The sequence below is a fragment of the Lutra lutra genome, chromosome 4 (assembly GCF_902655055.1).
Source record: "Lutra lutra chromosome 4, mLutLut1.2, whole genome shotgun sequence".
NCBI lineage: Eukaryota > Metazoa > Chordata > Mammalia > Carnivora > Mustelidae > Lutra > Lutra lutra.
In genome coordinates this window covers 93291890-93313500 of record NC_062281.1, presented here as the reverse complement: position 1 = coordinate 93313500, position 21611 = coordinate 93291890, and the positions used below count along the sequence as shown (strand labels likewise).

General features: G+C 49.7%; 2 protein-coding genes and 2 long non-coding RNA genes across 5 annotated transcripts; 2 read left to right on the top strand and 2 right to left on the bottom strand.

The window, feature by feature from the left end:
* Positions 1-2446: 2446 nt before the first annotated feature.
* LOC125099282 (uncharacterized) lies at positions 2447-3220 on the bottom strand. Its single transcript, XR_007127085.1, has 2 exons — positions 3101-3220; positions 2447-2876 (listed from the first exon to the last, which is right to left on the bottom strand). It is a non-coding gene; the product is annotated as an uncharacterized LOC125099282 (long non-coding RNA).
* Positions 3221-5150: 1930 nt separating this feature from the next.
* LOC125099279 (uncharacterized) lies at positions 5151-20882 on the bottom strand. Of its 2 annotated transcripts, XR_007127080.1 has the most exons (4): positions 20702-20882; positions 16712-16922; positions 10971-11181; positions 5151-5435 (listed from the first exon to the last, which is right to left on the bottom strand). It is a non-coding gene; the product is annotated as an uncharacterized LOC125099279 (long non-coding RNA). The 2 variants fall into 2 exon arrangements; XR_007127081.1 differs by lacking the exon at positions 20702-20882 and having other exon boundaries at positions 16712-17030.
* On the top strand, positions 6498-7747 carry LOC125099274 (uncharacterized). Its single transcript, XM_047728750.1, is given in 3 exon segments — positions 6498-6655; positions 6657-6686; positions 6688-7747. Coding segments are annotated over 3 exon segments (1026 nt in total). The 5' UTR covers positions 6498-6623; the 3' UTR covers positions 7652-7747.
* On the top strand, positions 12245-19226 carry LOC125099273 (uncharacterized). Its single transcript, XM_047728749.1, is given in 4 exon segments — positions 12245-12402; positions 12404-12433; positions 12435-13275; positions 18975-19226. Coding segments are annotated over 4 exon segments (1062 nt in total). The 5' UTR covers positions 12245-12370; the 3' UTR covers positions 19134-19226.
* Positions 20883-21611: the final 729 nt, after the last annotated feature.

Here is a 21611-nt window from a genome sequence, read left to right as displayed (position 1 = left end):
TGAAGGGGGACGAAGTCTAGCAAGGATGTGAGTACAGGGCCTACAAGTCACAGAACCAAAGAATGTAAAACACAGAGTCTAAACCCGAGATTAATCAGCACTTTGACACCTGGTTGAAGCTCAGGTTGAAGGACCATTGATGAGGAATCTGAAAAAGAGGGTCCTGCAAGAGGCCTGGTGCAGAGCAACAGGCCGAGAGGTTGCCTGGGTTTTGAGCATAGACCCACTGTCAGTCCTCTGGTGTCTGCGGGCAGCTGCACGTGGAAGTCCCTGCCTGGTGAATCGTGCAGGACCAAAGGGAAGGGCGGCTGCCTTAAGCCATGCCCCGTGCTGGCTGTTTCCATATATTTCTACTGTTCAGATGCATACTTTGCATTTATAATCTTTATATTTTTTAAAGATTCAGAAACCAGCAGTCAGGGAGTTTACCATGCAGGCCTTCATACAACAGTGAATGCCAATGTCAGCTCTGTAGAAGGAGACTGGAGTGGTAGTTGAAAGCCCACATTTCGCAGTCAGACTGTCTCCATGCAAATCTGGTCCTATCTCTGGCTAGTTGAGTGATATGGGAAGTTTAAATGTATTTTTCCTCTCTAAACATGAAGATGATTTTAGTGCTTTCCTGTAATGCCTCCCAGAATGTCTTCTCGATAAGTTATGCAGATACCATAAAATAATCATAGGCCATACCAGCTCCCAACCCAGTTAGAAGAATATAAGCCAGGAAACCATGGCCTGCAGGGCAGCATGGGGTCCCTCCTTCAGGGGCTGGGGTCCTCACAGCAGAGCACTCAGCTGCCAGCAAGCTGCTGTTGCTGTCCTTGGTAGGTCCCCAGCCGACAGCTTTTGTGGGAGAGAAAGAGTGGAGGGGAGCCCACCGTGGCTTAGAAACCCCATGTTGCAAAGAAGACCCAATTTCTTAGAACCACCTCTGGGGCATAACTTCCGGGTTCTCAGAGGGACATGCCTATTTATAGGAGGCACTTCAAGCTATAGCTTCTCACAAAGAATGCATTCATATTCCATTTAGCCATCAGGAGTCATTTTGACCATGAGCAATGCTGCCTGGTAACCCAGCAGACGCCCTGCCTCCAAAGGGTTCCAGGGAAATAGAGCCAACAGCACACCGTCAGTCAGATCCTACTGAAGGTGATGCATCTGCTAGAGCTGCTTAGAGATCATCTGGAAGGGGGGGCTCAGGCAGGCAGGTGGAGACTGACTCCTCCTCCACTGACCATGTGCCCTCAGATGGGAGCCCGGGAACAAAGAAAAGTTGACCAGGGCAATGAGGAAGGCACGTCTGAGGAACGAAGAGCTCGGAAGAAACAAAACAATCCACCAAGCTGAGCAAGTATCATTTCATCTTCGAAACACCCTCCTGGAAAGTGAGATTCAGAAGTTGCGCCTGAAGCTCGAGGTAGAGCCTAAGCTGTGCGAAGAGCACATCAAACACGTGGAGAGGAAGATGATGGAGGAGAAGGCACGCTGCCTGCAAGTGAAGAACGAACTGGCCAAGGTGCGCAGGAAGGCGGATGCTGCCCACTGGAACTTAGGCCTCTACAGGAACATGGCCCAGGACTTGCATGGAGAATGGCAGAAGATCTCCTCCTTGCATGAGCGGGAGCGCCTCCTGGTGGAGACCAGATGGGAGGCGAGCCAGAAGGCTGTCCTGTGGGCAGAGAGGGAGTTCGGAAGGCTCCAGGCAGAAAACCATTGCCTGAGGCAGAAGCTGGCCAACTCTGGGCCCAAGGTCCAGCCTGTCTCCGGGGGGCCTCCTGCTCCTGCTCCTGCTGTTCTTGGCACAGCCTCCAAATCCCCTTCAGGGCCCAAGGCTCCCCTGAAAGCCCAGAAGCCCAAGAAGGGAGCAAGGGTGCACTGGCCAGACTCCAAGTTCTCGGGTCCCCTGCGGGTCTGATTCCCTTTCCCAGCAGCCACCAGCACGCACAACCAGAGCACAAAAGCTCCTGTGCCTACCCCTGAAGCCATACCCATTGCTCCCTTTACTTGAGATCCACCCCATTATTTAACGGACGCTACAGATTCCCTATAGCCGTATGAGGGTGGGAGCATATTTTTAATGTTAAGCATAAAATAAAAAGAGAAATAAAAATATCCAATTGCTGATACTCTGGCTCCTGAGAATTGATTTTATTTAGGGATTATATGCCAAGCAATTAAGGGTTTTAAGAGTATTTTATTGATCACTTAATTGTCCCGAGAACCCAGTGTGTCATGTATGACTGAGGTTCAGAGAGGGGAAACAACTTGCCCCGAGAACACACAACTAGTGAATTTCAGAGCTCCCATTCCACACCAGGGTAGTCTAATTATCAACTGCTCTGCAAATAACTACTACTGCTATACTACTACTACTACTACTACTACTACTACTACTACTACTACGACTACTAGTAATTCTTCTTCTTCTTTTTTTTTTTTTTTTTGAGAGAGAGAGAAAGGGAGAAGGCACACACACATGCAAGCAGGGAGGGGCAGAGAGAGAGAGAGATTCGTAGACAGGCTTCCCACTCAAGTGCAGAATGGGACGTTGGGCAGTATTTCAAAAGATCATGGGATCACGACCTGAACCAAAATCAAGAGTCAGACGCTGAACGGACGGAGCCACACAGGCACCCTTGGGCGAGGAACTTCTAGGCAAGCTGCTGTCAGGATCCCAGAAGGGCTTGATCAAATGTTCTCCTAGCTCACTTCCTAGTAAGGATGCAAAGATTCTAGTGGTGGCTAGCTGAGGTCAAGTCCCACCAAAGTATAGAGGGCAGCCTTTAAGGGTCTCCCACGATTGCCATCTTTGGTACACATCGTTTTGTGTAACATACTCTCCCTCTTGATGAGAGTCAGGAACTACTGACTCACCTCTCAAGGACAGAATATGGCAAAAGGGATAGGATGTCATTTCTGAGGTTAGTTTACAAAGAGACTGGTCTCCTCTTGGGCTTGCTCTCCCTCCCTCCCTCCCTCCCTCCCAACCTCCCTTTGGCCCGCCCTCCCTCCCTCCTCTGTTCCCAGGGAAGCTGGCTGCTCCTTGTGGGCTGTATTATGGAGAGGCCCATGTGGCAAGGAATGAATATTTCTTGCTTACAGTAATGGAGGACCCTGGCCGCGAACAGCCACCTGAGTGAGCTCAAAAGCAGATGTTTCCCCCCAACCAGCCTGGAGATGACCGAAGATCCAGATGTCATCTTGACTGCAGCCTTGTGAGAGATCCTGAGCCACCGGGACCTGGCTAGTTGCACGTGGATGGCTGGCCCACAGACACCATATCAGGTTATCAATGTCGTTTTAGGCCCTTTGGTTTGGGGAAAACATTCAAGAAAGACAGAAATGTGAAGCCAAATGTTTGGCTTCTGACCCACCCCCTCTCCTGGGGTGGGAATTCAAGACATGGTAGAAACTACTGAGAGATTAGGGTAAACCGTGTAAGACAGAGGACGTCGATTCTGTTGGCCATGTATCTCTCCGAGAGGACATCCCCTCTCTTGATCCTCCCGGGGCCAATATGTGGCAAATGCAGGGGGAGACCACTGGCAGTGTGGTACAAGTCGGCCGAGAGCACTAGACCCAGCCCCGTCGAGCCTCCTAGAAGGCACAGAAAGAGCCCAGAAGTTCCCTGCTGCCCCTAGAGACGGCACAACAATTAGAGGAGTTGAAAGCCTGGGACCTGGCCATTGGACTTCTGGGCTAGAGGGGAGTTGGCCTGTGGAAGGGACACTGCCTGCAACCCCTCTTGGACCAGACGCCTCCTGTCTGCTTTGGGAGACCGAGGATTCATAAGAGAATGAATTAGTGTAGAAGAGATGGCGTTCTGACGCGTGGCAGGTTTAAACTTCTTGGAATCGTTGACATGCCTTTTCTCCTTGTCCCCAGGACCACCATTAGTGGGAAGGGGCCCTCAAGGAAGCAAGATGAGAGCATCTCTTACGAGCCTGTCAAGTGTCAATATCCAAGCACTCCAGTCACTTCTACCTGCTTGGCAGCCCCACTGCTTCTCGAAGGACACAGATGCATTCATGGACAGGTTTTTGAGCAAACGTGAGTTTTGATTTATCTCTGATCAATGCCAAGAGTGCAATGACTGGGTCCTATGGTGGTTGCAAGTCTAGTTTTCAAAGAAACTGTGTGGAAGGAAGGGTTGAGTCACTCTATTGGAAACCCGAAATTGATATGACACAGCATGTTAACTGGACTTTCAATCAAGGCTTTGAAAAAGAAAAGAAACTGTTAACTGTTTTCAAGAGTTAGCTCTATCATCTTCCAATCCCAACAGCGATGCAGGAGTGATCCAGTCATTCCACATCCTGCCTTGCATTTGGTAGTGGGGTCTCTCTCTCCCTCTCCGGTGGGTTTGGGTTGAATCATTGTGGTAGGTGTGCAGTGAGAGCTCATTGGAGTTTTCATTGGAATTGCTGCAATGGCACCTTCTTATGTGATTTCCGTCTTACGAGAGATTCCACTCTTTCGTAAAGTGTTTAGGTCTTTTGCCCATTTTTTTTTTTTCCTATTGCTGACTGGATTGCTTGCTTATTTGGGGCGTCAACTTTTGAGTTTCTATACTTCAGACAGGAGTCCTTTATCAGGTATGTGATTTGCACCTATTTTCTCCCAGTTTGTAGCTTGTCTTTTGGGTCTTCTTCAGAAGGTCTTTCACACAGCACAGACATACAATTCTGATTGTTGGATCATGTCCAATAAATCAACTTTTCCATTCAGGACAATGATATGATGTCCAATCGGAGGATTCTTTACCTAGCTTTGCGTTCTGGAAATTGTTTCCCATTTTTTCCCTATAAGACTTCTCATTTTACATGTAAGGCAGTGATTAATTTTGAGTTAATTTTTAAAAAATTTTTTGTCTTTGAGAGAGTGAGCGTGTGCATGAGTGGGGGGGTGGGGTGAGGGAGAAGGGAAAAGAGCATCCTTAAGCAGACTCCTCAGGGAGCTTGGAGCCTGACTTTGTCCCGGGAAGCTGAGAGCATGACTAGAGCCAAAATGAAGAGCTGGCTGCCTCACCGGCTGAGTCACCCAGGCGCCCTGAGTTAAGTTTTCTATAGGGTGTGAGCCTTAGATTGTGGTCGTCGACCTCCTCGTCCTCCACCTCCTCCTCCCCTCTCCCCCTCCCTCTTCTTCTTCTTTGCCTATGGAAGTCCACTTGCTCTAGCACCATTTATTCAAAACCCTGTCACTCCTCCATTGAACTGCCTATTACCTTTGTCAGTACCCCATTGGACATATTGGTAGTAGGTCTCTTTCTGGGTCCTTGATCCAGTGCCACTTATCTATCTTTCTTCTGTTCCATTTGTCTATCCCTTCACCAACACCACACCCTTTTGATGACTGTAGCGCTAGATCTTGAAATTGGGTAGAAGGATTCTTTTGGTTTTATTCTTTAGTTTAATTTTCTCTGCTTTATCTAGGTTCTGAAGCTGAGAACTTGTTGTTTTGAGACTCCTTTTGTTTTTAGACAGGGAGGGAGAGAGAGAGAGAGAGAGAGAGTGAGAGAGAGACAGGCAGGGAAGGGGTGCAGAGAGAGAGAGAGATTATTAAGCAGCCTCCATGCGCAGCACCAGAACAATGCAAGTTCAGTCTCACAGCCCCGAGCTTGATCATGACCCGAGCCAAAATCAAGAGTTGGACTAACAGACTGAGCCACCAGATGCTGCTCCTCCTTTCTAATGTGTGCATTGAGGGCTATAAATTTTGCTATCCATTGATTTAGCTGTGTCCCACAAATTTTCATATGTTGTATTTTCATTTTCCTTCAGTTCAATGCATTGAGATTTTATCTTTTACCTTTGATCATCTAGAATGTTACTTTCTAAGTGTTTGGATATTTGTTATGTTTCTCCTTTGGATGTCTAGTGTGCTTTTTATTTATTGTTTTTACTTTTCAAAATTTTAATTCCAGTAAATTGTTATCTAGGGTTGTATGTGTTTCGGGTCTAGAATATAGTGATTCACCTCCCCTACCCCAAGTACGGTGGGCTCCTGTTGCCAGGTACTGATTTGCGTTGGAGACTCAGGTGCACCTCCCCCACCCCCACTCCCTTCAGCTCCTGTTGCCAGGCACTGGTTTGCGTTGGAGACGGAACCCTCCTAGGGGTTCCAAGCAGTCCCTAGTGGCCCAGAGGACACTGGTGATCGGAGACAAAGCCACAAGGCTCTTTGGAGCCAGCTGGTGGCCATCCAAATGTCTCCCCACACAGTTCTGGAGCCGCTGCGGGCTGTCGCGGAGCAGCTGTGGGCTGCTGGGTTGGTGATATGGGAACGTTGGCCACATGTGCCACGAGTCTCTGGGTTTCGCTGGGAGATCCTGGCGTGCACTGCAGTGGTGGTGTGCCTAGTAAGGAGTGGACTCAGCTTCAGAAGAAGAAAGGGGCATTGTGCCCAGAAGGAAGTATCTGGAAAAGGCATGGAGAAGACGGAACCGGACGCACCAGCCTGTGGAGCCGTCGCATCATCTGAGCAGAAGGCCAGTCCTCTCCCGTTACAGATTCTTGCTCTGGCTGCCCTGAATCAAGGTGCCGGGTATTTTTCTGTGGAAAACGCTACGCAACTGCTGAAGGGAGTCCGGGAAAGGCTGTTGAAGAACTCTCACCAGCTGACTGATGAAAATCCCTTCTCTGGAGCAGCCCAGGAAGACGGAGAACCCCCTGCGAGGAAAATGCCAGAAGGCATCAAGGACAGCCCTGATCTGCAGGGAAGTGCAGAAGCGCCGGTTCAGGCCATTGGCAGCGGTGGCGAGACAGAGCAGGAAGAGGCAGGGGAGGCAGGCAGGCCAGAGCGTGCTGATGGAGGAGTGCGGCGGCAGGCCACCGGTGAGGGCCAGAGCCAACGTTGCCACACCCTCAGCCAGATCCTACTGAAGCTGATGCATCTGCTAGAGCTGCTTAGAGATCATCTGGAAGGTGGGGGCTCAAGCAGGCAGGTGGAGACCGGGTCCTCCTCCACTGACCATGTGCCCTCGGGCGGGAGCCCTGTGAACACAGGAAGGCCCTCCAGGGCACTGAAGAAGGCACGTTCGAGGAACGAAGAGCTCCCAAGAAACAAAACCATCCACCAAGCTGAGCAAGTATCTTTTCACCTTCGAAACACCCTCCTGGAAAGTGAGATTCAGAAGTTGCTCCTGAAGCTCGAGGCAGAGCCTAAGCTGTGCGAAGAGCACATCAAACACGTGGAGAGGAAGATGATGGAGGAGAAGGCACGCTGCCTGCAAGTGAAGAACAAACTGGCCAAGGTGCGCAGGAAGGCGGATGCTGCCCACTGGAACTTAGGCCTCTACAGGAACATGGCCCAGGACTTGCATGGAGAATGGCAGAAGATCTCCTCCTTGCATGAGCGGGAGCGCCTCCTGGTGGAGACCAGATGGGAGGCGAGCCAGAAGGCTGTCCTGTGGGCAGAGAGGGAGTTCGGAAGGCTCCAGGCAGAAAACCATTGCCTGAGGCAGAAGCTGGCCAACTCTGGGCCCAAGGTCCAGCCTGTCTCCGGGGGGCCTCCTGCTCCTGCTCCTGCTGTTCTTGGCACAGCCTCCAAATCCCCTTCAGGGCCCAAGGCTCCCCTGAAAGCCCAGAAGCCCAAGAAGGGAGCAAGGGTGCACTGGCCAGACTCCAAGTTCTCGGGTCCCCTGCGGGTCTGATTCCCTTTCCCAGCAGCCACCAGCACGCACAACCAGAGCACAAAAGCTCCTGTGCCTACCCCTGAAGCCATACCCATTGCTCCCTTTACCTGAGATCCACCCCATTATTTAACAGACGCTACAGATTCCCTATAGCCGTATGAGGGTGGGAGCATATTTTTTAATGTTAAGCATAAAATAAAAAGAGAAATAAAAATATCCAATTGCTGATACTCTGGCTCCTGAGAATTGATTTTATTTAGGGATTATATGCCAAGCAATTAAGGGTTTTAAGAGTATTTTATTGATCACTTAATTGTCCCGAGAACCCAGTGTGTCATGTATGACTGAGGTTCAGAGAGGGGAAACAACTTGCCCCGAGAACACACAACTAGTGAATTTCAGAGCTCCCATTCCACACCAGGGTAGTCTAATTATCAACTGCTCTGCAAATAACTACTACTGCTATACTACTACTACTACTACTACTACTACTACTACTACTACTACGACTACTAGTAATTCTTCCTCTTCTTCTTTTTTTTTTTTTTTGAGAGAGAGAGAAAGGGAGAAGGCACACACACATGCAAGCAGGGAGGGGCAGAGAGAGAGAGAGATTTGTAGACAGGCTTCCCACTCAAGTGCAGAATGGGACGTTGGGCAGTATTTCAAAAGATCATGGGATCACGACCTGAACCAAAATCAAGAGTCAGACGCTGAACGGACGGAGCCACACAGGCACCCTTGGGCGAGGAACTTCTAGGCAAGCTGCTGTCAGGATCCCAGAAGGGCTTGATCAAATGTTCTCCTAGCTCACTTCCTAGTAAGGATGCAAAGATTCTAGTGGTGGCTAGCTGAGGTCAAGTCCCACCAAAGTATAGAGGGCAGCCTTTAAGGGTCTCCCACGATTGCCATCTTTGGTACACATCGTTTTGTGTAACATACTCTCCCTCTTGATGAGAGTCAGGAACTACTGACTCACCTCTAAAGGACAGAATATGGCAAAAGGGATAGGATGTCATTTCTGAGGTTAGTTTACAAAGAGACTGGTCTCCTCTTGGGCTTGCTCTCCCTCCCTCCCTCCCTCCCTCCCTCCCTCCCAACCTCCCTTTGGCCCGCCCTCCCTCCCTCCTCTGTTCCCAGGGAAGCTGGCTGCTCCTTGTGGGCTGTATTATGGAGAGGCCCATGTGGCAAGGAATGAATATTTCTTGCTTACAGTAATGGAGGACCCTGGCCGCGAACAGCCACCTGAGTGAGCTCAAAAGCAGATGTTTCCCCCCAACCAGCCTGGAGATGACCGAAGATCCAGATGTCATCTTGACTGCAGCCTTGTGAGAGATCCTGAGCCACCGGGACCTGGCTAGTTGCACGTGGATGGCTGGCCCACAGACACCATATCAGGTTATCAATGTCGTTTTAGGCCCTTTGGTTTGGGGAAAACATTCAAGAAAGACAGAAATGTGAAGCCAAATGTTTGGCTTCTGACCCACCCCCTCTCCTGGGGTGGGAATCAAGACATGGTAGAAACTACTGAGAGATTAGGGTAAACCGTGTAAGACAGAGGGACGTCGATTCTGTTGGCCATGTATCTCTCCGAGAGGACATCCCCTCTCTTGATCCTCCCGGGGCCAATATGTGGCAAATGCAGGGGGAGACCACTGGCAGTGTGGTACAAGTCGGCCGAGAGCACTAGACCCAGCCCCGTCGAGCCTCCTAGAAGGCACAGAAAGAGCCCAGAAGTTCCCTGCTGCCCCTAGAGACGGCACAACAATTAGAGGAGTTGAAAGCCTGGGACCTGGCCATTGGACTTCTGGGCTAGAGGGGAGTTGGCCTGTGGAAGGGACACTGCCTGCAACCCCTCTTGGACCAGACGCCTCCTGTCTGCTTTGGGAGACCGAGGATTCATAAGAGAATGAATTAGTGTAGAAGAGATGGCGTTCTGACGCGTGGCAGGTTGAAACTTCTTGGAATCGTTGACATGCCTTTTCTCCTTGTCCCCAGGACCACCATTAGTGGGAAGGGGCCCTCAAGGAAGCAAGATGAGAGCATCTCTTACGAGCCTGTCAAGTGTCAATATCCAAGCACTCCAGTCACTTCTACCCGCTTGGCAGCCCCACTGCTTCCATAAGGACACAGATGCATTCATGGACAGGTTTTTGAGCAAACGTGAGTTTTGATTTCTCTCCGATCAATGCCAAGAGTGCAATGACTGGGTCCTATGGTGGTTGCAAGTCTAGTTTTCAAAGAAACTGTGTGGAAGGAAGGGTTGAGTCACTCTATTGGAAACCCGAAATTGATATGACACAGCATGTTAACTGGACTTTCAATCAAGGCTTTGAAAAAGAAAAGAAACTGTTAACTGTTTTCAAGAGTTAGCTCTATCATCTTCCATTCCCAACAGCGATGCAGGAGTGATCCAGTCATTCCACATCCTGCCTTGCATTTGGTAGTGGGGTCTCTCTCTCCCTCTCCGGTGGGTTTGGGTTGAATCATTGTGGTAGGTGTGCAGTGAGAGCTCATTGGAGTTTTCATTGGAATTGCTGCAATGGCACCTTCTTATGTGATTTCCGTCTTACGAGAGATTCCACTCTTTCGTAAAGTGTTTAGGTCTTTTGCCCATTTTTTTTTTTTTCCTATTGCTGACTGGATTGCTTGCTTATTTGGGGCGTCAACTTTTGAGTTTCTATACTTCAGACAGGAGTCCTTTATCAGGTATGTGATTTGCACATATTTTCTCCCAGTTTGTAGCTTGTCTTTTGGGTCTTCTTCAGAAGGTCTTTCACACAGCACAGACATACAATTCTGATTGTTGGATCATGTCCAATAAATCAACTTTTCCATTCAGGACAATGATATGATGTCCAATCGGAGGATTCTTTACCTAGCTTTGCGTTCTGGAAATTGTTTCCCATTTTTTCCCTATAAGACTTCTCATTTTACATGTAAGGCAGTGATTAATTTTGAGTTAATTTTTAAAAATTTTTTGTCTTTGAGAGAGTGAGCGTGTGCATGAGTGGGGGGGTGGGGTGAGGGAGAAGGGAAAAGAGCATCCTTAAGCAGACTCCTCAGGGAGCTTGGAGCCTGACTTTGTCCCGGGAAGCTGAGAGCATGACTAGAGCCAAAATGAAGAGCTGGCTGCCTCACCGGCTGAGTCACCCAGGCGCCCTGAGTTAAGTTTTCTATAGGGTGTGAGCCTTAGATTGTGGTCGTCGACCTCCTCGTCCTCCACCTCCTCCTCCCCTCTCCCCCTCCCTCTTCTTCTTCTTTGCCTATGGAAGTCCACTTGCTCTAGCACCATTTATTCAAAACACTGTCACTCCTCCATTGAACTGCCTATTACCTTTGTCAGTACCCCATTGGACATATTGGTAGTAGGTCTCTTTCTGGGTCCTTGATCCAGTGCCACTTATCTATCTTTCTTCTGTTCCATTTGTCTATCCCTTCACCAACACCACACCCTTTTGATGACTGTAGCGCTAGATCTTGAAATTGGGTAGAAGGATTCTTTTGGTTTTATTCTTTAGTTTAATTTTCTCTGCTTTATCTAGGTTCTGAAGCTGAGAGCTTGTTGTTTTGAGACTCCTTTTGTTTTTAGACAGGGAGGGAGAGAGAGAGAGAGAGAGAGAGTGAGAGAGAGACAGGCAGGGAAGGGGTGCAGAGAGAGAGAGAGATTATTAAGCAGCCTCCATGCGCAGCACCAGAACAATGCAAGTTCAGTCTCACAGCCCCGAGCTTGATCATGACCCGAGCCAAAATCAAGAGTTGGACTAACAGACTGAGCCACCAGATGCTGCTCCTCCTTTCTAATGTGTGCATTGAGGGCTATAAATTTTGCTATCCATTGATTTAGCTGTGTCCCACAAATTTTCATATGTTGTATTTTCATTTTCCTTCAGTTCAATGCATTGAGATTTTATCTTTTACCTTTGATCATCTAGAATGTTACTTTCTAAGTGTTTGGATATTTGTTATGTTTCTCCTTTTGATGTCTAGTGTGCTTTTTATTTATTTTTTTTTACTTTTCAAAATTTTAATTCCAGTAAATTGTTATCTAGGGTTGTATGTGTTTCGGGTCTAGAATATAGTGATTCACCTCCCGTACCCCAAGTACGGTGGGCTCCTGTTGCCAGGTACTGATTTGCGTTGGAGACTCAGGTGCACCTCCCCCACCCCCACTCCCTTCAGCTCCTGTTGCCAGGCACTGGTTTGCGTTGGAGACGGAACCCTCCTAGGGGTTCCAAGCAGTCCCTAGTGGCCCAGAGGACACTGGTGATCGGAGACAAAGCCACAAGGCTCTTTGGAGCCAGCTGGTGGCCATCCAAATGTCTCCCCACACAGTTCTGGAGCCGCTGCGGGCTGTCGCGGAGCAGCTGTGGGCTGCTGGGTTGGTGATATGGGAACGTTGGCCACATGTGCCACGAGTCTCTGGGTTTCGCTGGGAGATCCTGGCGTGCACTGCAGTGGTGGTGTGCCTAGTAAGGAGTGGACTCAGCTTCAGAAGAAGAAAGGGGCATTGTGCCCAGAAGGAAGTATCTGGAAAAGGCATGGAGAAGACGGAACCGGACGCACCAGCCTGTGGAGCCGTCGCATCATCTGAGCAGAAGGCCAGTCCTCTCCCGTTACAGATTCTTGCTCTGGCTGCCCTGAATCAAGGTGCCGGGTATTTTTCTGTGGAAAACGCTACGCAACTGCTGAAGGGAGTCCGGGAAAGGCTGTTGAAGAACTCTCACCAGCTGACTGATGAAAATCCCTTCTCTGGAGCAGCCCAGGAAGACGGAGAACCCCCTGCGAGGAAAATGCCAGAAGGCATCAAGGACAGCCCTGATCTGCAGGGAAGTGCAGAAGCGCCGGTTCAGGCCATTGGCAGCGGTGGCGAGACAGAGCAGGAAGAGGCAGGGGAGGCAGGCAGGCCAGAGCGTGCTGATGGAGGAGTGCGGCGGCAGGCCACCGGTGAGGGCCAGAGCCAACGTTGCCACACCCTCAGCCAGATCCTACTGAAGCTGATGCATCTGCTAGAGCTGCTTAGAGATCATCTGGAAGGTGGGGGCTCAAGCAGGCAGGTGGAGACCGGGTCCTCCTCCACTGACCATGTGCCCTCGGGCGGGAGCCCTGTGAACACAGGAAGGCCCTCCAGGGCACTGAAGAAGGCACGTTCGAGGAACGAAGAGCTCCCAAGAAACAAAACCACCCACCAAGCTGAGCAAGTATCTTTTCACCTTCGAAACACCCTCCTGGAAAGTGAGATTCAGAAGTTGCTCCTGAAGCTCGAGGCAGAGCCTAAGCTGTGCGAAGAGCACATCAAACACGTGGAGAGGAAGATGATGGAGGAGAAGGCACGCTGCCTGCAAGTGAAGAACAAACTGGCCAAGGTGCGCAGGAAGGCGGATGCTGCCCACTGGAACTTAGGCCTCTACAGGAACATGGCCCAGGACTTGCATGGAGAATGGCAGAAGATCTCCTCCTTGCCTGAGCGGGAGCGCCTCCTGGTGGAGACCAGATGGGAGGCGAGCCAGAAGGCTGTCCTGTGGGCAGAGAGGGAGTTCGGAAGGCTCCAGGCAGAAAACCATTGCCTGAGGCAGAAGCTGGCCAACTCTGGGCCCAAGGTCCAGCCTGTCTCCGGGGGGCCTCCTGCTCCTGCTCCTGCTGTTCTTGGCACAGCCTCCAAATCCCCTTCAGGGCCCAAGGCTCCCCTGAAAGCCCAGAAGCCCAAGAAGGGAGCAAGGGTGCACTGGCCAGACTCCAAGTTCTCGGGTCCCCTGCGGGTCTGATTCCCTTTCCCAGCAGCCACCAGCACGCACAACCAGAGCACAAAAGCTCCTGTGCCTACCCCTGAAGCCATACCCATTGCTCCCTTTACTTGAGATCCACCCCATTATTTAACGGACGCTACAGATTCCCTATAGCCGTATGAGGGTGGGAGCATATTTTTTAATGTTAAGCATAAAATAAAAAGAGAAATAAAAATATCCAATTGCTGATACTCTGGCTCCTGAGAATTGATTTTATTTAGGGATTATATGCCAAGCAATTAAGGGTTTTAAGAGTATTTTATTGATCACTTAATTTTCCCGAGAACCCAGTGTGTCATGTATGACTGAGGTTCAGAGAGGGGAAACAACTTGCCCCGAGAACACACAACTAGTGAATTTCAGAGCTCCCATTCCACACCAGGGTAGTCTAATTATCAACTGCTCTGCAAATAACTACTACTGCTACTACTACTACTACTACTACTACTACGACTACTACTACGACTAGTAATTCTTCTTCTTCTTCTTTTTTTTTTTTTTTTTGAGAGAGAGAGAAAGGGAGAAGGCACACACACATGCAAGCAGGGAGGGGCAGAGAGAGAGAGAGATTTGTAGACAGGCTTCCCACTCAAGTGCAGAATGGGACGTTGGGCAGTATTTCAAAAGATCATGGGATCACGACCTGAACCAAAATCAAGAGTCAGACGCTGAACGGACGGAGCCACACAGGCACCCTTGGGCGAGGAACTTCTAGGCAAGCTGCTGTCAGGATCCCAGAAGGGCTTGATCAAATGTTCTCCTAGCTCACTTCCTAGTAAGGATGCAAAGATTCTAGTGGTGGCTAGCTGAGGTCAAGTCCCACCAAAGTATAGAGGGCAGCCTTTAAGGGTCTCCCACGATTGCCATCTTTGGTGCACATCGTTTTGTGTAACATACTCTCCCTCTTGATGAGAGTCAGGAACTACTGACTCACCTCTCAAGGACAGAATATGGCAAAAGGGATAGGATGTCATTTCTGAGGTTAGTTTACAAAGAGACTGGTCTCCTCTTGGGCTTGCTCTCCCTCCCTCTCTCCCTCCCTCCTTCCCTCCCAACCTCCCTTTGGCCCGCCCTCCCTCCCTCCTCTGTTCCCAGGGAAGCTGGCTGCTCCTTGTGGGCTGTATTATGGAGAGGCCCATGTGGCAAGGAATGAATATTTCTTGCTTACAGTAATGGAGGACCCTGGCCGCGAACAGCCACCTGAGTGAGCTCAAAAGCAGATGTTTCCCCCCAACCAGCCTGGAGATGACCGAAGATCCAGATGTCATCTTGACGGCAGCCTTGTGAGAGATCCTGAGCCACCGGGACCTGGCTAGTTGCACGTGGATGGCTGGCCCACAGACACCATATCAGGTTATCAATGTCGTTTTAGGCCCTTTGGTTTGGGGAAAACATTCAAGAAAGACAGAAATGTGAAGCCAAATGTTTGGCTTCTGACCCACCCCCTCTCCTGGGGTGTGAAATCAAGACATGGTAGAAACTACTGAGAGATTAGGGTAAACCGTGTAAGACAGAGGGCGTCGATTCTGTTGGCCATGTATCTCTCCGAGAGGACATCCCCTCTCTTGATCCTCCCGGGGCCAATATGTGGCAAATGCAGGGGGAGACCACTGGCAGTGTGGTACAAGTCGGCCGAGAGCACTAGACCCAGCCCCGTCGAGCCTCCTAGAAGGCACAGAAAGAGCCCAGAAGTTCCCTGCTGCCCCTAGAGACGGCACAACCATTAGAGGAGTTGAAAGCCTGGGACCTGGCCATTGGACTTCTGGGCTAGAGGGGAGTTGGCCTGTGGAAGGGACACTGCCTGCAACCCCTCTTGGACCAGACGCCTCCTGTCTGCTTTGGGAGACCGAGGATTCATAAGAGAATGAATTAGTGTAGAAGAGATGGCGTTCTGACGCGTGGCAGGTTGAAACTTCTTGGAATCGTTGACATGCCTTTTCTCCTTGTCCCCAGGACCACCATTAGTGGGAAGGGGCCCTCAAAGAAGCAAGATGAGAGCATCTCTTACGAGCCTGTCAAGTGTCAATATCCAAGCACTCCAGTCACTTCTACCCGCTTGGCAGCCCCACTGCTTCCATAAGGACACAGATGCATTCATGGACAGGTTTTTGAGCAAACGTGAGTTTTGATTTCTCTCAGATCAATGCCAAGAGTGCAATGACTGGGTCCTACGGTGGTTGCAAGTCTAGTTTTCAAAGAAACTGTGTGGAAGGAAGGGTTGAGTCACTCTATTGGAAACCCGAAATTGATATGACACAGCATGTTAACTGGACTTTCAATCAAGGCTTTGAAAAAGAAAAGAAACTGTTAACTGTTTTCAAGAGTTAGCTCTATCATCTTCCAATCCCAACAGCGATGCAGGAGTGATCCAGTCATTCCACATCCTGCCTTGCATTTGGTAGTGGGGTCTCTCTCTCCCTCTCCGGTGGGTTTGGGTTGAATCATTGTGATAGGTGTGCAGTGAGAGCTCATTGGAGTTTTCATTGGAATTGCTGCAATGGCACCTTCTTATGTGATTTCCGTCTTACGAGAGATTCCACTCTTTCGTAAAGTGTTTAGGTCTTTTGCCCATTTTTTTTTTTTTCCTATTGCTGACTGGATTGCTTGCTTATTTGGGGCGTCAACTTTTGAGTTTCTATACTTCAGACAGGAGTCCTTTATCAGGTATGTGATTTGCACATATTTTCTCCCAGTTTGTAGCTTGTCTTTTGGGTCTTCTTCAGAAGGTCTTTCACACAGCACAGACATACAATTCTGATTGTTGGATCATGTCCAATAAATCAACTTTTCCGTTCAGGACAATGATATGATGTCCAATCGGAGGATTCTTTACCTAGCTTTGCATTCTGGAAATTGTTTCCCATTTTTTCCCTATAAGCCTTCTCATTTTACATGTAAGGCAGTGATTAATTTTGAGTTAATTTTTAAAAATTTTTTGTCTTTGAGAGAGTGAGCGTGTGCATGAGTGGGGGGGTGGGGTGAGGGAGAAGGGAAAAGAGCATCCTTAAGCAGACTCCTCAGGGAGCTTGGAGCCTGACTTTGTCCCGGGAAGCTGAGAGCATGACTAGAGCCAAAATGAAGAGCTGGCTGCCTCACCGGCTGAGTCACCCAGGCGCCCTGAGTTAAGTTTTCTATAGGGTGTGAGCCTTAGATTGTGGTCGTCGACCTCCTCGTCCTCCACCTCCTCCTCCCCTCTCCCCCTCCCTCTTCTTCTTCTTTGCCTATGGAAGTCCACTTGCTCTAGCACCATTTATTCAAAACACTGTCACTCCTCCATTGAACTGCCTATTACCTTTGTCAGTACCCCATTGGACATATTGGTAGTAGGTCTCTTTCTGGGTCCTTGATCCAGTGCCACTTATCTATCTTTCTTCTGTTCCATTTGTCTATCCCTTCACCAACACCACACCCTTTTGATGACTGTAGCGCTAGATCTTGAAATTGGGTAGAAGGATTCTTTTGGTTTTATTCTTTAGTTTAATTTTCTCTGCTTTATCTAGGTTCTGAAGCTGAGAGCTTGTTGTTTTGAGACTCCTTTTGTTTTTAGACAGGGAGGGAGAGAGAGAGAGAGAGAGTGAGAGAGAGACAGGCAGGGAAGGGGTGCAGAGAGAGAGAGAGATTATTAAGCAGCCTCCATGCGCAGCACCAGAACAATGCAAGTTCAGTCTCACAGCCCCGAGCTTGATCATGACCCGAGCCAAAATCAAGAGTTGGACTAACAGACTGAGCCACCAGATGCTGCTCCTCCTTTCTAATGTGTGCATTGAGGGCTATAAATTTTGCTATCCATTGATTTAGCTGTGTCCCACAAATTTTCATATGTTGTATTTTCATTTTCCTTCAGTTCAGTGCATTGAGATTTTATCTTTTACCTTTGATCATCTAGAATGTACTTTCTAAGTGTTTGGATATTTGTTATGTTTCTCCTTTTGATGTCTAGTGTGCTTTTTATTTATTTCTTTTACTTTTCAAAATTTTAATTCCAGTAAATTCTTATCTAGGGTTGTATGTGTTTCGGGTCTAGAATATAGTGATTTTCCTCCCCTACCCCAAGTACGGTGGGCTCCTGTTGCCAGGTACTGATTTGCGTTGGAGACTCAGGTGCACCTCCCCCACCCCCACTCCCTTCAGCTCCTGTTGCCAGGCACTGGTTTGCGTTGGAGACGGAACCCTCCTAGGGGTTCCTAGCAGTCCCTAGTGGCCCAGAGGACACTGGTGATCGGAGACAAAGCCACAAGGCTCTTTGGAGCCAGCTGGTGGCCATCCAAATGTCTCCCCACACAGTTCTGGAGCCGCTGCGGGCTGTCGCGGAGCAGCTGTGGGCTGCTGGGTTGGTGATATGGGAACGTTGGCCACATGTGCCACGAGTCTCTGGGTTTCGCTGGGAGATCCTGGCGTGCACTGCAGTGGTGGTGTGCCTAGTAAGGAGTGGACTCAGCTTCAGAAGAAGAAAGGGGCATTGTGCCCAGAAGGAAGTATCTGGAAAAGGCATGGAGAAGACGGAAACGGACGCACCAGCCTGTGGAGCCGTCGCATCATCTGAGCAGACGGCCAGTCCTCTCCCGTTACAGATTCTTGCTCTGGCTGCCCTGAATCAAGGTGCCGGGTATTTTTCTGTGGAAAACGCTACACAACTGCTGAAGGGAGTCCGGGAAAGGCTGTTGAAGAACTCTCGCCAGCTGACTGATGAAAATCCCTTCTCTGGAGCAGCCCAGGAAGACGGAGAAACCCCTGCGAGGAAAATGCCAGAAGGCATCAAGGACAGCCCTGATCTGCAGGGAAGTGCAGAAGCGCCGGTTCAGGCCATTGGCAGCGGTGGCGAGACAGAGCAGGAAGAGGCAGGAGAGGCAGGCAGGCCAGAGCGTGCCGATGGAGGAGTGCGGCGGCAGGCCACCGGTGAGGGCCAGAGCCAACGTTGCCACACCCTCAGCCAGATCCTACTGAAGCTGACGCATCTGCTAGAGCTGCTTAGAGATCATCTGGAAGGTGGGGGCTCAAGCAGGCAGGTGGAGACCGGGTCCTCCTCCACTGACCATGTGCCCTCGGGCGGGAGCCCTGTGAACACAGGAAGGCCCTCCAGGGCACTGAAGAAGGCACGTTCGAGGAACGAAGAGCTCCCAAGAAACAAAACCATCCACCAAGCTGAGCAAGTATCTTTTCACCTTCGAAACACCCTCCTGGAAAGTGAGATTCAGAAGTTGCTCCTGAAGCTCGAGGCAGAGCCTAAGCTGTGCGAAGAGCACATCAAACACGTGGAGAGGAAGATGATGGAGGAGAAGGCACGCTGCCTGCAAGTGAAGAACAAACTGGCCAAGGTGCGCAGGAAGGCGGATGCTGCCCACTGGAACTTAGGCCTCTACAGGAACATGGCCCAGGACTTGCATGGAGAATGGCAGAAGATCTCCTCCTTGCATGAGCGGGAGCGCCTCCTGGTGGAGACCAGATGGGAGGCGAGCCAGAAGGCTGTCCTGTGGGCAGAGAGGGAGTTCGGAAGGCTCCAGGCAGAAAACCATTGCTTCAGGCAGAAGCTGGCCAACTCTGGGCCCAATGTTCAGCCTGTCTCCGGGGGGCCTCCTGCTCCTGCTCCTGCTGTTCTGGGCACAGCCTGCAAATACCGTCCAGGGCCCAAGGCTCCCCTGAAAGCCCAGAAGCCCAAGAAGGGAGCAAGGGTGCACTGGCCAGACTCCAAGTTCTCGGGTCCCCTGCGGGTCTGATTCCCTTTCCCAGCAGCCACCGACACTCACAACCAAAGCACAAAAGCTCCTGTGCTTACCCGTGAAGCCATACCCATTGCTCCTTTCACTTGAGATCCACTTGAGATCCATTATTGAACTGATGCTACAGATTCCGTCTAACCGTCAGAGTGTGAGAGAATATTTGTCAATGTTAAGCATAAAATCAAAAAATAAATAAAAATATCCAATTGCTGATACTACTGCTAATGAGAGTTGATTTGATGAAGGTTTTATATGCCAAGCAATGAAGGGTTTTAAGAGTATTTTATTGATCACTTAATTGTCCCGAGAACCCAGTGTGTCATGTATGACTGAGGTTCAGAGAGGGGAAACCACTTGCCCCGAGAACACACAGTTAGTGAATTTCACAGCTCCCATTCCACACCAGGGTTGTCTAATTATCAACTGCTCTGCAAATAACTACTACTGCTATACTACTACTACTACTACTACTACGACTACGACGACGACAACTACTAGTAATTCTTCTTCTTCTTCTTTTTTTTTTTTTTTGAGAGAGAGAGAGAAAGGGAGAAGGCACACACACATGCAAGCAGGGAGGGGCAGAGAGAGAGAGAGATTTGTAGACAGGCTTCCCACTCAAGTGCAGAATGGGACGTTGGGCAGTATTTCAAAAGATCATGGGATCACGACCTGAACCAAAATCAAGAGTCAGACGCTGAACGGACGGAGCCACACAGGCACCCTTGGACGAGGAACTTCTAGGCAAGCTGCTGTCAGGATCCCAGAAGGGCTTGATCAAATGTTCTCCTAGTTCACGTCCTAGTAAGGATGTAAAGATTCTAGTGGTGGCTAGCTTAGGTCAAATCCCACCAAAGTATGGAGGGCAGCCTTTAAGTGTCTCAACGATTCCCATTTGGTACAAATGGTATTATGTAACATACTCTCCCTCTTGATTAGAGTCAGGAACTACTGACTCACCTCTCAAGGACAGAATATGGCAAAAGTGATAGGATGTCACTTCTGAGTTAATTTACGAAATGACTGGTCTCCTCTTAAGCTTGCTCTCCCTCCCGCCCTCCCTCCCTCCTTCCCTTCAGCCCTCCTTCCGACCCTCATCTGTTTCCAGGGATGCCGGCTGCTCCTTGTGGGCCATGTTATGGAGAGGCCCATGTGGCAAGGAATGAATATTTCTTGCTTACAGTAATGGTTGACCCTGACCGGGAACAGCCGCCTGAGTGAGCTCAAAAGCAGATTTCACCCCAACAAGCCTGGAGATGACCGAAGATCCAGATGACATCTTGACTGCAGCCCTGTGAGAGATCCTGAGCCACAGGTACCTGGCTAGTTGCACCTGGATGGCTGGTCCACAGACACCATATCACGTTATCAATGTCATTTTAGGCTCTTTGGTTTGGGGAATACATTCAAGAAAGACAGCAATGTTTGGCTTCTGACCCACGCCCCTCTCCTAGGGTGGGAAATCAAGACATGTTAGAAACTACTGAGAGATTCGGGTAAGCAATGTAAGACAGAGGACGTCGATTCTGTTCGCCATGTTTTTCTCCGAGAGGACCACTGCTCACTTGATCCTCCTGGGCCAATATGTGGCCAATGCAGGAGGAGACAACTGGCAGTGTGGTACAAGTCAGCTGAGAGCACTAGGCCCAGCCCCGTAGAGCCTCCTAGAAGGCAGAGATAGAGCCCAGACGTTCCCTAGGGCCCCTAGAGGAGGCACAGCAATTAGAGGAGTTGAAAGCCTGGGACCTGGTCATAGGACTTCTGGTCTAGAGGGAAGATGGCCTGTGGAAGGGACACTGCCTGGAAACCATCTTGGGCCAGACGCCTCCTGTCTGTTTGGCAGACTGAGGATTCATAAGAGAATGGATTAGTGTAGAAGAGATGGCGTTCTAATGCTTGGCAGGTTGAAACTTCTTGAAATCGTTGACATGCCTTTTCTCCTTGTCCCCAGGACCACCATTAGTGAGAAGGGGCCCTCAAAGAAGCAAGATGAGATCATCTCTGACAAGCCTGTCAAGTGTCAACATCCAAGCACCCCAGTCACTTCTACCCCCTTGGCAGCCCCACTGCTTCCATAATGACACAGATCCATTCATGGACAGGTTTTTGAGCAAACGTAAGTTTTGATTTCTCTCAGATCAAGGCCAAGAGTGCAATGACTGGGTCCTATGGTGGCTGCAAGTCTAGTTTGCAAAGAAAGTGTGTGGAAGGAAGGGTTGAGTCACTCTATTGGGCACCCGAATTTGATATTACACTGCATGTTAACTGGAATTTCAATCAAGGCTTTGAAAAAGAAAAGGAACTGTTAACTGTTTTCAAGAGTTAGCTCTATCATCTTCCATTCCCAACTGCGATGCAGGAGTGATCCAGTCATTCCACATCCTACCTTGCATTTGGTAGTCGGGTCTGTCTCTCCCTCTCCGGTGCGTTTGGGTTGAATCATTGTGATAGGTGTGCAGTGAGAGCTCATTGGAG